Source organism: Cryptosporidium muris, genomic scaffold (genome assembly GCF_000006515.1).
Source record: "Cryptosporidium muris RN66 scf_1106632373453 genomic scaffold, whole genome shotgun sequence".
Classification (NCBI taxonomy): Eukaryota; Apicomplexa; class Conoidasida; order Eucoccidiorida; family Cryptosporidiidae; genus Cryptosporidium; species Cryptosporidium muris.
Window position 1 is genome coordinate 552832 of NW_002196570.1, and position 15340 is coordinate 568171.

At 32.7% G+C, this 15340-nt stretch overlaps 6 protein-coding genes across 6 annotated transcripts, besides 2 other annotated features; 3 read left to right on the plus strand and 3 right to left on the minus strand.

The window, feature by feature from the left end:
• Positions 1 to 148: 148 nt before the first annotated feature.
• Positions 149 to 6253, plus strand: CMU_039750 (DEAD/DEAH box helicase, putative; the record flags this gene model as incomplete). Its single annotated transcript, XM_002139219.1, has 1 exon — positions 149 to 6253. One exon carries the CDS (start codon positions 149 to 151, stop codon positions 6251 to 6253), a length of 6105 nt encoding a protein of 2034 aa, XP_002139255.1.
• Positions 2691 to 2805: a sequence feature (A-rich).
• Positions 6254 to 6661: 408 nt separating the features above from the next.
• On the plus strand, positions 6662 to 9583 carry CMU_039760 (uncharacterized protein; the record flags this gene model as incomplete). Its single annotated transcript, XM_002139220.1, has 1 exon — positions 6662 to 9583. One exon carries the CDS (start codon positions 6662 to 6664, stop codon positions 9581 to 9583), a length of 2922 nt encoding a protein of 973 aa, XP_002139256.1.
• Positions 9584 to 9996: 413 nt separating this feature from the next.
• CMU_039770 (FHA domain-containing protein) lies at positions 9997 to 11841 on the minus strand (the record flags this gene model as incomplete). The annotated part of the gene is made up of 1 exon (XM_002139221.1): positions 9997 to 11841. One exon carries the CDS (start codon positions 11839 to 11841, stop codon positions 9997 to 9999), a length of 1845 nt encoding a protein of 614 aa, XP_002139257.1.
• Positions 11842 to 12251: 410 nt separating this feature from the next.
• CMU_039780 (glycosyl transferase) lies at positions 12252 to 13247 on the plus strand (the record flags this gene model as incomplete). The annotated part of the gene is made up of 5 exons (XM_002139222.1): positions 12252 to 12367; positions 12440 to 12539; positions 12603 to 12636; positions 12700 to 12918; positions 12976 to 13247. 5 exons carry the CDS (start codon positions 12252 to 12254, stop codon positions 13245 to 13247), a joined length of 741 nt encoding a protein of 246 aa, XP_002139258.1.
• Positions 12667 to 12698: a sequence feature (AT_rich).
• A 37-nt stretch (positions 13248 to 13284) lies between the features above and the next one.
• On the minus strand, positions 13285 to 13842 carry CMU_039790 (uncharacterized protein; the record flags this gene model as incomplete). Its single annotated transcript, XM_002139223.1, has 1 exon — positions 13285 to 13842. The coding sequence occupies one exon, from the start codon at positions 13840 to 13842 to the stop codon at positions 13285 to 13287; it is 558 nt and encodes a 185-aa protein (XP_002139259.1).
• A 122-nt stretch (positions 13843 to 13964) lies between these two features.
• CMU_039800 (uncharacterized protein) lies at positions 13965 to 15269 on the minus strand (the record flags this gene model as incomplete). Its single annotated transcript, XM_002139224.1, has 1 exon — positions 13965 to 15269. One exon carries the CDS (start codon positions 15267 to 15269, stop codon positions 13965 to 13967), a length of 1305 nt encoding a protein of 434 aa, XP_002139260.1.
• Positions 15270 to 15340: the final 71 nt, after the last annotated feature.

A 15340-nucleotide genomic window follows, 5' to 3' on the forward strand; every position in this document is an offset into this window, starting at 1 on the left:
CTATTAATAAATATTTGAGAGTATAACCTAATATTAGCTATACATAAACACTTAACTATAAACCGGATTTGTTATTGTGGAACTATATTGAAATACTTTTTTCAGAGAAACAAGTGATATTCTGAATATTACTTGATATATAGGAGCTATGGAGCAAACTCTTAAGGTAGGTGGAGATCTGTATCTAGATAGCAACTTACTGGAACCGAAATTAAAAGACGAATTAGTAAGTAAATCAGAAGACTTTGCAGCTATTTCCAATTATATTGGCGAATCTCTCAACTCTGGGCAAATATATTACCCAGAAGATAACCCTATACTTCTGAATAAGCTCAATGAGCTATTGGAGAAGAAAGAAGATATACTAGAATCAACCCATATGCTAGGAAATATATTAGAATGGTATTTTGGCTCAATTACAGTCTCTCTAAATGATATAACTCCAGATATAGCAGATGCCGAAAATGTATTTGTCCATGCAGAAGGTTTGCTACTAAATCTCTACTATACTTTTGATGGATGCTCATGCTCTTATTCTTCTTCTCCCCAGACTCTACCATATATCTACCTAGTCGAGAGGTTCATAAGTTTTATGCTTGAAGCAGGAACTAAACAAATTGTATTAGTATTTCTGGACTGCTTTAGAGTATATCTTGAAAATATCAACCCTGGTTTATTGATTGTACGTGAGATATTATTACTACATGCCAAGCTTAATCCAAATATCTTTACATATTCCCACTTTATTCACTGGGTTAGTAAGGAGTTCCAGACATATATGAACAATCTTGAATCAACAACTTTCTTTATTGAAGACGGAAGTTCAATTACTCAGGAATATATTGATGATGAAACTCCTATTTCACTGAAAACAGCACTTTTATCCTTTGGTCTAGATATTCTAAGCTACTCTAATGTAACACTATTTTATAAAATTCAAAGAAAGGGTCAAAAAATTATTGCGCTCTCTTATTCTTCAACTATAACTCAACTATTTGTAGAATTATCTAGAGAAGTCATTTTAAAGAATATTTTGGATAAGCCTTTACAGGAACCTGAATACTGCAAAGATCATGAATACAACTGTGCTAATGAAATAATTGGTAATAAAGGAGATGAAACCATTAATATCTCTCAATTACTTATACATGCTTTTATAAAGAATTCAATAACAACTGAAGATATATTAAGATCATCTAGTGATGAAGATACACTTCATAATATAGAATTGATAAATTTTTTTGGGAAGATATTGTTAATTTCTTTTTACTTGAAGAATTATGTCATAAAGCTACTTGATCGCTCTAAAATTGCAGCAATATGCTATAGACACAAGAAAAGTAGAGACTGGGAATTTCTTAATGAACCATGCAAGTCTCTAGAATACCTATATTTCTCTGAAACAATTAAACAACTAATAACTATTCAATTAAATGATTTTACAGGAAATTTAAGACGTATAAATTGTGCAGACATATGCGATCTATATGATCCAACTTTGATGGAATTTATATTTTTACTTATTGGTGAGATGAGCTTAGTTAAAAATAATAAATTGGGTGTTACAGCAGAAGCTCTAGGTTTCTCAGAGAATCAAACTATAGAAATGGAAAATTTCTGGTCTGAAGTTAATGGCAATTCGTCCTCTTTATTTCCCATTGTGTTAGATGGGATCCTGTCATCTTATACTGAGAATGTTGACTTGTCCATTCAAGAAGCAATAAATTCGGACATATATACTGGAGGGAGACCAACATTACTTCCATTACGTTCGAAATTTGTTAATAGAGTTATGTCAGAACTAGGAGTCCGAATATCAGATTTAGGACAGCTGGATAGTACGGGTATTGATACGAAGAATATACCTTCAAAAGAAACTGTCTTATATTTAGAAGATGTCATGGGGATTGTTGGAATTAGAGATGTCGCACTTTGGGAAATAGAACGTCCCCAAGAAACACGCCCAACATATAGGTTTGATAATGTTTGTATATCTGGACTATCAGCTGAACTTCAGAGAAAAAGGAAGCTTAGAGATAATCAACGTAATCAACAATTTTGGTTTGATCTGGGACAATTACTGACTGGTAATGAGAGATTTCACCAGGCAATAGTCGTGAATCCTTTTCATGTATGGAATACTTGTAACGAATTATCTCCTAACAAAGTAACTAATAACTCTCTATCTTCAAAAGCTGAAGAGATAAGACGAAAGAATGAGCAGGCAAAGTCACAAAAGATGCAACAGGATGATGACAATCAACTGAAGCAATATGAGATTAGACTGAATCAAATACTAGCAAAGGGAGATCCTGACTCATTTATGCTAGCAGTTTATGATATGTTGATTGGCCTACCGAGAAGAACTAATGAATTTAATAGATTTAAAGCCTTGTCACGTTCATTCAAGCTACCAAAATCGCGATGTAAAATACTAATTAAGACAATTCAAACGTGTATGTCTGTAATACGTAGTTTTAAATGCAGTACCTTACCTGATGCTAATCATCTGGTGAGTGCAAGATCGGCAATATGTATGACATTTAGGATTATTATTGAGACCTTTAGTCAGTACTATGATATCATTGATAAGAATGACTTTGGTGAAATGATTAAGGCTCTATTACAGATAGGATTTACAACTTCAGCAAGAAATATGATCACTTTATACAAATATAAGATGCAAGAGAAAAACAATATAGAATTAAGTAATAAAAAAACAAAGGAAAGTAGTAAAACCGAAACAGCTAATAAGAAAGGTAAACAAAACAACACAAATAATAGGAAAAGAAATAAAAACAAAACTGAGGAGAATATAGCTGAAGATAGAGATGGATATTTAAGAGAGGTTGAGAAAATGGTATCTGAAATGGAGTCATTGTATATATCACTTCTTAACTCTGGAAGATATGACAAGCTTGCACTGCACATAAAAGAGGGCCTAGAAGCCGCCTTTCAGCTAAGATATATGGGAGCAGACTTTGAACGCTCTACAGGAAGCATTGTTGATTCAAGAGTATTGTTTTTACCCGATTATTGGCAAAAATACATACTAGATATTATAGATAAGGGAGATTCTGCACTAGTATGTGCACCAACAGCAAGTGGAAAGACATTTATTTGTTATTATGCAATGGAACAAGTGCTAAGATATGACAATGAGAGTGTAGTTGTTTTCGTTGCACCAACTAAAGCCCTAGCAGATCAGGTACATGCAGAAATATCATATAGATTTGGATCTAAGACATACCCAAATCACTCAAAAATCTCTCTATTTTGTAAGCTTAGTAGAGACTATTCCATTAACATTCCAACTCAATGTCAAATATTGATAACACTACCATATATGCTTGAGCTACTCCTAATGAGTAGTGTATATCAGTCATGGGTATCGAAAATTAAGTTTGTTATCTTTGATGAAGTTCATTGTATTAATGAATCAGAAGGAGGTGTCTATTGGGAACGTATACTACAACTAATCCCATGCCAATATTTGTGTCTATCAGCAACAATTGGAAATCCATATTCTTTTTATAATTGGTTGCAAAAAATTAAAAAGACACCTAATAGCCAAGTCCACTTAGTTACATATAATGAACGCTATGCTGATCTATCTACACTGATATACCATCAAGGTGACTTATATCCATTAAATCCAGTCCTAGCACTGTCATATGAAAGAGTATTGAACTACGAACTACCTGGAGATTTTTACTTAACACCCGCCGATTGTCTTGATTTATATTTGGCTATAAGTGAAATAATTAAAAAGGATGAGCAGAAAGAACCATTTGAACAATATGTATATTGGCTAGATCCAGATATATACTTTAATGGCACTTTAGCCATTACAAAGAAGCAATATAGATTCTACTTGGTAACTATTTTAAATGTAATGGTACAACTTGTAAGAAGGCAGGTAATTACAAAGGAGTCATGGACATATATAACTAGAAATTTACTCTTAACACCAAGTTTGACTTATCAAAGGAAATTAGTTCAATTAGCAAAGGAGAGTGGTTGTGATATGTATGATATTATAATGAATACTGGTAATAATGGTGTACTTAGGAGCTATAGTAACGAAACAAATAGTGATCTCTTCAATAGCAAAGAGTTTATTGATAATATTAGAAAGAGTGAGGAGGTCTTAGTATACTCTCAACGGCTACCCTCTGCATACAAATTAGCAGATGAATTTTTGGAAATGATTCGCAAATTACAAAGTGAAAATTTATTGCCATGTATTATATTCAATATGGAACGGAGTGTTGTAGAACATTTAGGACAGAGCTTAATTGGAAAACTTGAGAAGGATCATCACTATAAATACTGTGGTACAAAAGAAGCTATGCAAATGACTAAAACTATTAATCGTCGTCGATATGAACAATACTTGAAAGATATTCAAAGACGTGACATGTTATTGAAACTAAAAACAATGAGTAGACAACAACGCGAAAGACAAGGAATTATAATTGATGAAAGTGAATTACAGTCTTTAGAGAATCTAAAAGAACCTATCGATATCTCAGAAGAATATGATGCAGAGTTCTTCTTATGTGATAGAAAAGTTATGGGAGGTAGGGAACGCGAAATCCAGGACTTGATTAGCTCATGCGAAGGAAAAGTATCACCAATATTTATAGAGGGTTTAAGACGTGGTATTGGAATTCATCATGATGGCTTGAGCTTACGTTATAGACGTGCTGTGGATACTTTATATCGCATTGGATATCTACTTATAATTATATCAACAAGGACTTTAGCACTTGGAGTAAATATGCCCTGTCGAACAGCAGTGTTTGTGAATGACTCTATAACACTAACTCCACTATTATATCGCCAAGCTTCAGGTAGAGCAGGTCGTCGTGGGTATGATATCCAAGGAAATATCATTTTCTGGGATATATCTGCAAGAAAACGCAATCGATTACTAACATCTGAGTTACCCACATTAACAGGAAATTTCCCAGTTACACCAACAACTGTTTTGCGTACATTTATGCTATTTAATAACATATTAAACGAACAAAGTAGACAAAATATAACAAAAGAACGTGCAATAATCTCACTTAAGGCTCTGGTAAAGTTCTTTAAGGATCCACTATACTCAGTTGGACACTTTCAAGAATTTCATAATAAACTTATAGCTTCTCAATTTAGATTTACAGTGGATTTTCTACAGCGATCACAAGTCTTAAATGCACATGGGATATGTACTGGTTACTCGGGTATCATTTCTCATATGTTTGAATTTGAAGGAACAAATTTACTACTGGTTAAACTTATTCAATCAGGGATAATATTTAAGTACTTGTTTGAGGGATCTACTGAACAATATTCTGCAGAGAATACAGATTCAATATTGAAATCTGGTAAGCTTCTGCTAACTTCCAATCCAGTGCAACGCTTACTCTTACTACTAGCTCACATTTCAATATGTAAACCAATGACTAAAAATTGCCTTCATCATATACGCAATCAACTAATGAATTCTTCATCGAGTAATCTGAGGGACCAGCTTTATGGAGGTAAGATTCAGCCATTATTACTAACACTACCAAAATATGTACAAAGTTGTATCGACGAATATAATAATTCATTATTTGAGAGTACAAAAAACTCCCTTATTACTGCCTGTACTGACATGGATTATGAAGAATATGAGTATAAATTACCTCTATCTAACTACTATCTGAGAAGTAATTCAGATATCAATGATGGGTCGATACTACAAAGATTCCTTAACAGCTTTGGGAGTGCTAATTCAAATATATGCATTCAAACTCCCTTTATGTCTTTGCTTGGATGTAAAGACACTGACATTAGGTCACCTCAACAACTAATATACAGCACTAGACCAAAATTAAATTGTACAAGTGATTTATTGACATGTGTAGATAGTGATTCCGTAGTAGTCACAACACAAAACATTTCAGGTAAATCTTCATCATTAAACTCAGATGTGTACTTGACAGTGACCTTACTTAACTCATTTCTGGTCGACTTCTATGAGACTCAGAGATTTTCAGAAATTATCCGCAAGAATTATATTCCTGTATCTGAAGTCTTCTTCTTAATACTAGATTTTAAGGTGTTATTAGACCGCTTCTTGTATTCATTTAATCTAATTCAACAAGATATGGCTCCTGCTACAACTTCACTTTATAAGAATTTGATAAATCTCAATGAAATTTTGCAATCTTTATATAACACCTATAGAATTATAGCAGCTAAAAATGATGCTTAACATCAATCTTTGAGAGTAAATTACATTGCATTGCTTGTATATCTCATTGACAAATTAGTTTACTATGTGAAGATCATAATTCGTCAGTTTTAAGGTACCCCCTTTGATTTTGAAATTTAAATACACACTTCAGAGCCTAACACATAAATTAGACATTACTGGAGCAGACTTTTTCTAAGCTCTAGATTAAGACACAAAAGTACACTGTGCCTAGGCGCTATGTTAACAATACCTTAGTGTTAATATCCCGGTATAGGGAAGTACCGGGATCCCTTGCTGGAGCACCGCGCAAAGATCAATTTAATCGATTCTTTAAAAGTATTTAAGGATTTATAGATAAATAAATAAAAATAGAAACCTTGCATAATACTTAAAGTGAGAGAGCTATTTACTTAATTATAAAAAGAAATGAAGTTGCTTTATTTAGGCCTCTTGATTATTAAAATTATGAGCGTTGTAGCGGATTCTATAATTTCAATAAATGACTTAATACCAGAGCCAAATCCTGTTATTGAATGGTCTGTGGGCTCAGAACAAGATGTTACATTCGCAAGGAAATTATTTGAACTGGTAGTTATTCGGAAACTTCAACTACTACATGGAAGAGGAGACATCCCAAGTCTTAGATTATGGGTTAAAAATTTAGTGGAATCTGAAATGGTTAAGTCTACTGCCATTATATCTGAAATAATATATACCTTAGAAGAAAATCACATTAATATTGATCTATTACCAGAAGGATGGAAATCTCTTGCTAGGGAAGGTAAAAGTTTGAAGCGTCTTGCAGATAACCTCGAAAAGAATGACAATTTTACTACATGGGAAATTCTTAATGTTGCCTGGGCAGCATTTGATTATTGGGCTATTGTACAGGAGGTTGGTTTACCAAATAACCCAGAGGAATGGTGGAATAGTGGTCCAATGGAACTAATTGAACAGGTGAGGGCTAAACGTAGTCTAGTTGAAAATTTTCCAGGTTTAAATACTCTAGCAAAATGCTATTCATCAATCTGCACATCTTATGAAAATAAAATTATTTCTTCATCTTATGGGGAGAGTATGTCTGAATCAGAGATAAGAGATTTAAGTCACAAGCATGGTATTTACACTATGCTTAGATACGTTTGGAATTACTGTCCAAAAGTGTTAGAATCCATTTTAACTTCGGTAAATAGACACATAATTCTTAAAGATGAAGGCCAATTTGCAAGGCAAAATGGAGTGCCATATTTATCTGATAGTACAGGCAATGTTCGTTTACTGCTATCCCCAAATGGTTATGCTCTACCTTACAACTTGAACTCACAATCTGGAAAAGATAGGCTTGAATACCATTTAAATATCCAGGTATCTGGTATAGATCAGAGCAAGAGTGGAGAATCAAACAATATTCCTTTATTCCCAGAACAAGAACGTCTATTTTGGATACTTACTAATATATTTTCAGCTCTGAAGAGTATAAAGTGGACAAATGGTGACATTGAACTTGGTTATATTAACGGGTTAGAGAAAAATAGTGAATACGAAACTGCTAAGGAGTTATGGTCGGCTTTTGCATATAACTCTATTGGTCAGATACACCCTGAACTTGATATCCTAAATTCATGCTTATACTCTGATAACTCCTCACAATTGCAACTCTTTATGGATCTACTTCATGAACAGCCAGTTAGTACAGATCTTAAAATTGCACCCCTGTATACAATACTAATTCCTGAACACTCTCAAAATACCATTTCAGAGAATAAAGTGGTTGGAGAAGGTATATCAATGGAAGAAAAAAGAGAAGCAAAATATGAAGATTTATATGCAACTAAACCTGATAGCACACAACCTAGTAATCAAATATTAGAAGTATTAGATACTGGAAGCCCTTTTAAAAGAGTACTAAGAAGTAAAGATGAAGATGAAGATGAAGATGAAGATAATTACTATACAGAAGATTCTGTAACTGAAATGATTTCACCTTCAACTTCTCTTAAAAGTGAGTTACCAGCACAAGTAAATTCTTCAAGAAAGTTCACTCCTCCAACATCTGCATTAATTGGTGCACCACAAACCTCAAGAACGCCTTCAGATGTCCCCAAAGAGACAAGTTTTAGAAGTTCTATATCACCTAAAAATATTAGTCCCAGAAGTTCTACATCACCTAAAAATATTAGTCCCAGAAATTCTACATCACCTAAAAATATTAGTCCTGGAAGTTATACATCACCTAAAAATATTAATCCTGGAAGTTATACATCACCTAAAAATATTAATCCTGGAAGTTATACATCACCTAAAAATATTAGTCCCGGAAGTTCTACATCACCCAAAAATATTAGTCCCGGAAGTTCTACATCACCCAAAAATATTAGTCCCGGAAGTTATACATCACCTAAAAATATTAGTCCCGGAAGTTATACATCACCTAAAAATACCAATCCCATAAATCCTGTATCATCCGAATGCGTTAGCATTACAAGCCCTAATTCGCCTGAATGTATCGGTATTATAAGCCCTGGATTACCTAGAAATAATAATTCTATAGACTATAATTTATCAACAGAAACCTTCAGTCCTCACAGTTTTAGATCTACAGATTTTAATAAAAGTTCTAAAGATTTCAAAAATCTTAAAACTATAGAATCAAAATTTAAAGATCTTGTTTCATTTGAAGATATAGGGGAGAATCCTAAAGTCTTGGAATTTGAAGTTTCACCTAAACCCCAAGAAGAGTCAGATATAAAAGCTACTTATTTTGAAGTCTACTCAGCATCTAGTGAAGTAAACTCTGCAGATATTCCAATATATTCACATTCACTATATAATTCCAATAAGACAACTACAAGCCCCATTAAATACCCATATAATTTATCTATTCAAGATCTTTCAGCTCAATCCCCTAAAGTATCTGAGTTTACTGAACAAATGACACCTTTAAACCTTACAAGTGTAGATCTGATTAGTTCACCAGTATATACAACGAAGGATATGTCATCATCAGTTCAATTACCATTATTGGGTATTGTTAGAACCCATTCCCCTATTAAAGAGAGACTAGATTTGCCAGAAATGGGACTTCAGACAACTGACTCTGTACTAGCACTAGTTGGATCAATTGAAACACCTGTTAGTTCAAAAACTCAACCTACAGCTTCAGATGGCAGAATTGCAGAATTTAACATAAAAGAACCTGTAGAAATACAATCTATCACTAACAATACTGAAAATAAAGGCCTACACTCTAATTCTTCTAGAGTTATTCAGGATATACTAAATGAGATAACTGAAATTCAATCATCTATTACCCTCAAAGATCTGAATATCTTAGCTACTTCTAATTGAGATGGAAATGCATAAATTAATAAGTCAATTCCTTAATAACTTGGAAATACTAAATACTAATAAGCCGACTAGATTTATACAAATTTAACTACTTGATAGAGATAAATGTAGTTATAAATATTTTGCACCTAAGTAGTAATTTAATATTACTAATCTTCAAATTTTTATACATTGCTAAAACTACATGTACAAGGTAGCTTTCAAATTTATTTCAATTCCCAGTTAGATTTTAATATTAGAAAGTCATAGTTTTAAATATTTGTGATTTAACAGTTTTAGATAGACCAATGTAGTCTTTTATCCATCAAAAAAGTAAAGATAATAATGTAAAGATTCAGATGAAATATGAGGGATATACTACACTTTAATCCCATATTGCTGAATTTGGAAACTTTAGCTCCTTTTATAAGGATCTACGCTAAGTTTGTGGGTACAAGTTCACTAATTGATTTTATATCTTTATTAGAGTTAGAAGCCGTCAAGGAATCTTCATTTGAGCTAATAGTCTTGTTAGAAGTTTGATTATTCACAAACGGTAAATTCTCATTATTATTGTCATTGTAATCAAAACCCCATGATGATTTGCTTAGTAATTGATCTTCCAAGGTGCTGACACTAGATATGAATTTATCAATTGATCCAGAAGAACTTATTAAATTAACACTTTTTTCTACTTCATCAAAACCTATGCCATTCACTATATCGATATTTGAATCTTGTACACTTTTATTCGTTCTAGGAAAACTACAAGAATCTCTATAATCTTGATTTACTTTTCCCCTACTATTTGAAGTCTGATAATATGAGAAATCACAATTACTTCTAACAGAAGTCATTGGAGAGGCTTTCATCTTGTGAGGTCGTTCTGTTTGTGCACCAGACAAATAAAATTGTTTTTCAATAGGACGTTTTGAGTTTCTCCATGGTGTAGAAATAAAAAAAGTATGATCAAATACTCTATTAGATGAAGATAATGGAACTAAACCAAATGTATTTGTTATCTGATGCAAATCTTTCAATGAATGTAAAATTGAGAGACACTTCTTTTGAGTTAAACTAGCCATTGATTTTAGAGCTATATTTTGTTGATTTAGTTTTTCTCTCGTTACGGACAACTCTTGTTTTGTTAATGATAATTCTTCATTCAACTTTGCAAAATTTTGCTCCATAGTCTCTACAGTAAGACATACTACTCTATGTTTCTCACTTAACTCCTCCAATTCATGTTCTACATCTATACATCTCTGTTGTATTTGATGCATCTTTTGCATCAAATTTTTATTATATTGTCTCAATTGTTGTTCCTCGTATTCCCTCTTTCCAATTGTTTCGTTCAAGCAATTAACTTCTTCTAATCTTGAAGCTAGTTCATATCTTAAATTCCTTTCAGTATTTTCTTTACTCTCAATTACTGCCTCCAATGTTTCGATTTTTTCAACTAATTTTTCAACTGATTGTCTGTGATAATTTAGTGTTAAGGATGTTGATTCATCTCTTATTTTCATCTCTTCATAATCACCATTCACAAAGTTCGAGTTACTATTGCCAGTTACTACTCTAGAATTAGATGCAAACACATCTTGAGATACTTGGTTATCAAATAACTGTGCTATATTATCCACATTTATACTATACCTTCCGCTCAACTTCTCAATTTCACCAGTATAATTAGAAATATTGTCCCTAGACATAAAATTTGACTGATCTTCAGCATGAGTCACTGAATCTGATAAGTTTACATTATTCTGTACAATACTACCTATTATATGCTGTTCTTTTGATTCCCTTAAATAATTATCATTTGAATTTTGTGAATACTCCTGAGATTCAGCTGGCTGCTCACAAATATTACTTACTGATTCCTTCTCAGTTTCATCAGGACTAATCTGTGAGTAAACTAATTTAAAAACTGCATGAAATACAACATTGTCATCAATGACTTTTGGCCTAGTTAATGAAATTGTATCACCACTCTTCACAGTAACTGGTGATGACTTCGCTATTCTTTTACCATTAACGAACGTCCCATTCGTGCTTGTATCAGTTAATACGAGACATTCCACACTATCCCCAACTTGAACTACACAATGGTGGCCACTAATAGACTGATCTTTTAATCTTAGAGAACAATCACTTTTCCTTCCAAAAATGTATTTTAAAGATGATAACTCTTCATTACCAAATGTAATTGGAAGTTTTAGTGATTCCTTAAGAGAAGGATCACAACAAGGAGCAACTGGTTTTAACCACCAAAACATTACAACGTAAGAAAGCTAGAAAATATGTCAATTAACCGGTACTATAAGTAATTTTAGAACGTTTCCTTTGTATAAAACTGTATAGTAAAAGTTCCCAACTACCCCACAAAATGGTGCATGTCTTATAAAATGGGGAAATAGTAGCGCTATTTGTAAACATGACCTAATAAAAAGTACTAAAAAAGGAATCATCCGATTTTCTATCATAAATCCTATTAAAAAAATACCGTTTATATTTGAAATTAAAGCTAACTTTTTATCTATTTATGATAATTTAAATGTTTATGAGACGAAAAGGCATAACTTAGTGTCGATATAGTAGGTATCTGATTTCCTTAATACCGGTACAAGCCAATATGGCGCTAAAGGTGACTCCAACTTGGAAATAATAGCTATTGTATTTTACAACCATGGAAAAGGAAAAACACAAACATAAAGTTGACTATACTGTCATTATCCCTACTTATAATGAGAGACAGAATGTAGGGATTTTAGTAAAACTACTTTTTGAGTCTTTTTCTGAATTGTTAGTTTAATAGTTTTTAATCCCTAATATACAGCTCTACTGTCATATATTTCAACTTTCAACTTTTTATAGGAAGACAACTTGGGAATTGATTATTGTTGATGATTCAAGTCCTGATGGTACTGCTGATACTGTGCAGCAACTCCAGGAGTATTATAAAGAAGTTCAAATGGTATGTGACACAGTCTTTAGAACAAATTTATAGCAAATGATAAAAATAGCCTACTGTTTCTAGAAGCTAATATCTCGTGAAGGAAAACTTGGATTAGGTAAGTAATTTTATTCTAATATATACTTGGATTATATTATATTTATTATTTCAATATTTTAAGGGTCTGCCTATATAGAAGGTTTCAAGTATTCAAATGGTGAATTTATAATATTGATGGATTGTGATCTATCACATCACCCTAAATATATATCTCAGTTAATAGCAAAGCAAAACCAAGGAGATTTTGATATTGTATCTGGATCTCGCTATATCCATGGTGGTGGAATTTCAGGATGGCCTTGGTACAGAGTTCTTATAAGCTATGGGGCAAACATGCTAGGTAAGACTGTAAGACCACTAGAGATATGTAAACATACTTATTTCTAATATTTTCCAGGTAGAATTTTACTACAGCCAAGAGCTACAGATTTGACAGGATCATTTAGATTATACAGAAGACATGTATTCAAAAGAATATTGGAGTGCAACATGATGAGTAAAGGATATGCTTTTCAGATGGAAATTATTGTACTAGCAACTAGGCTAGGCTATTCGATAGCTGATGTTCCCATTTTATTTGTTGACAGACTTTATGGAACATCCAAACTTGGAAAAAATGAAATTTTGGGTTATATAAAGGGCTTAGTAAAACTGTTTTGGACTTTTTAAAGTGTTAAGCACAAAGTATTTTAAAAAAAAGTTTATATCAAGATGCAAGTACATAACCCATTATCTTTATATAATTTAAAAAGGAAGTATCGACATTATCTTGATTTTCCTGAATAAATATAGTTAAATGTTTAACTCTATAAAACTTCGATCCTGGGAGAATTTTCATTTGACAATTTTCAGTATCATCCTGTTTAAAGTTAATGGTAAGACAAGGTTTCATATCTTCAATTTCACTAAAGTCACTTAATGGTGAATTGACATACAATTTGACAAGTTTAGGTGAACTACATATAACTTGCCCCTGATTGCTCTGCTTGAAAGCTTTTATCCCAAATTGAGTGATGGATACCACTTCTTCGAAACTTAGCTTAATCATCATCTGTTCATCAACATCGCTGCATATTGGATTTAAATTATTCTCCATATTAAGGATATGCTTTAATTCTCCTTTACAATTAAGTAAGAAACTTTCTCTCACATTTACACAGTAATCAAGATCTATTTCTGACGGATTAACTCTCTCATTTTTCTGCTTATTTAGAGAATGTAATTGCATATATCTGGTATTAATTGCCTCACTGTCAATATTCATAACTTTCTAAACAATTTTCGAACTGTGGACCAATAAAATCACATCTACTTTAGTAAAATTTCTTATATCCTCAATTTAAAGGACCCGCCTCAAGTCTGAGAGACTTGAGAATATTATTTCATTTATAATATAGCCTCTTGATGACCATTAGCTAATTTCCTGATTCTTGCACTACTTACCTCAGAATATGTATTAGATTCTTTTTGTTCAGTTTGCATACTATTCGATTTATTTGGCTTATTTTCACAGTATGAATTATTACAATCACTAGTTTGTTTATTTATAGCGACTGTTGGAATTTCTTTTTCATTTTGATCATCTTCAAGTTCTGTAATAATAATTCCAGGACCATGTATTTGGTGCTCTACTGTTATTTGCTCACTATTGTGCCAATTAAGATCTCTTGAAAATCTATTTGATAGCAATGACTTCGAAGTATGAGACATTCTTTTGGTAGGAATTTCAGTATTAACTGAATGAGCACTAATATCTGCCAATCCTTTGAACATTTCCAATGAACTAGAAGCTTCTCCTATAGCTGTAGAACATACTCCCCTATTATACCATAACTTAAATTGCCAAGCAGCTGTAGGAGGGATATTTGAGTTCCCATTTGTACATGTACACTGTTGGACAATCAATCCATCTTTAATAGGTGGATAATTAAGATCTAAGCATCTCTGTGGGCAAGCACCATTTCGAATATTACAAAGCCTCATCATATATTCATTACAAACTCCATTATTTGTCTGAAGAGGTAAAGGACCTGGTGGTGAAACATTAGGATTGATAATACCTACACACAAATTATTTTCACAACAATTATACCCATTTGGACACTGAGAACAGGGCCTCTGTGGTAGACTTGGATTAATTGAAAAATTAGGATATGGTATAAATCCAACATTTCCAAAATCATAATGGCATATTACATAAGTTTTCCATGATCCTGGGCACTGAACAACTACTGCACAGCCTACAGTACTCGTTGGAGCCCTAACAACTTGAGTCCAATGACCCACAGGATATCCACTATTCGGTTGCCCAGTGCTCCAGTTAAAATTCTCTCTTTCTTTCCACCAGCTTTTAACTACACTTGAGGGATCCCATGAAGGATCTTGAGATACATCCAATGTAGTTGCATATAAATTTTCACCAGGACTAGCTCTATAAGGCCACTGTTCAGGAGAGTGTTGAAATTGCCCATTCATACACTTCATCCCCCAGTTAGCTGCATAACCTTCCAGTGAGTAATCATAAGCTAACTTCAGCATAAAAGTAGCTGAGACTGCTTCTTGTGATCTGAGATTATTGTGAGCTTTAAGAAGTTTGAGCCGAAATTCATCTGTCATTATATTCCTTTGAGCTAAGATATTTTCTGGAAGTACCGAAATCACTAAAACTACTGAGATTAAAATACTACACATTTCTTAAAATCCCCAGTACTCTATTTTTTCATTAAAACTTAGAATCAAAGATTGAAAAGAAAATTATACAA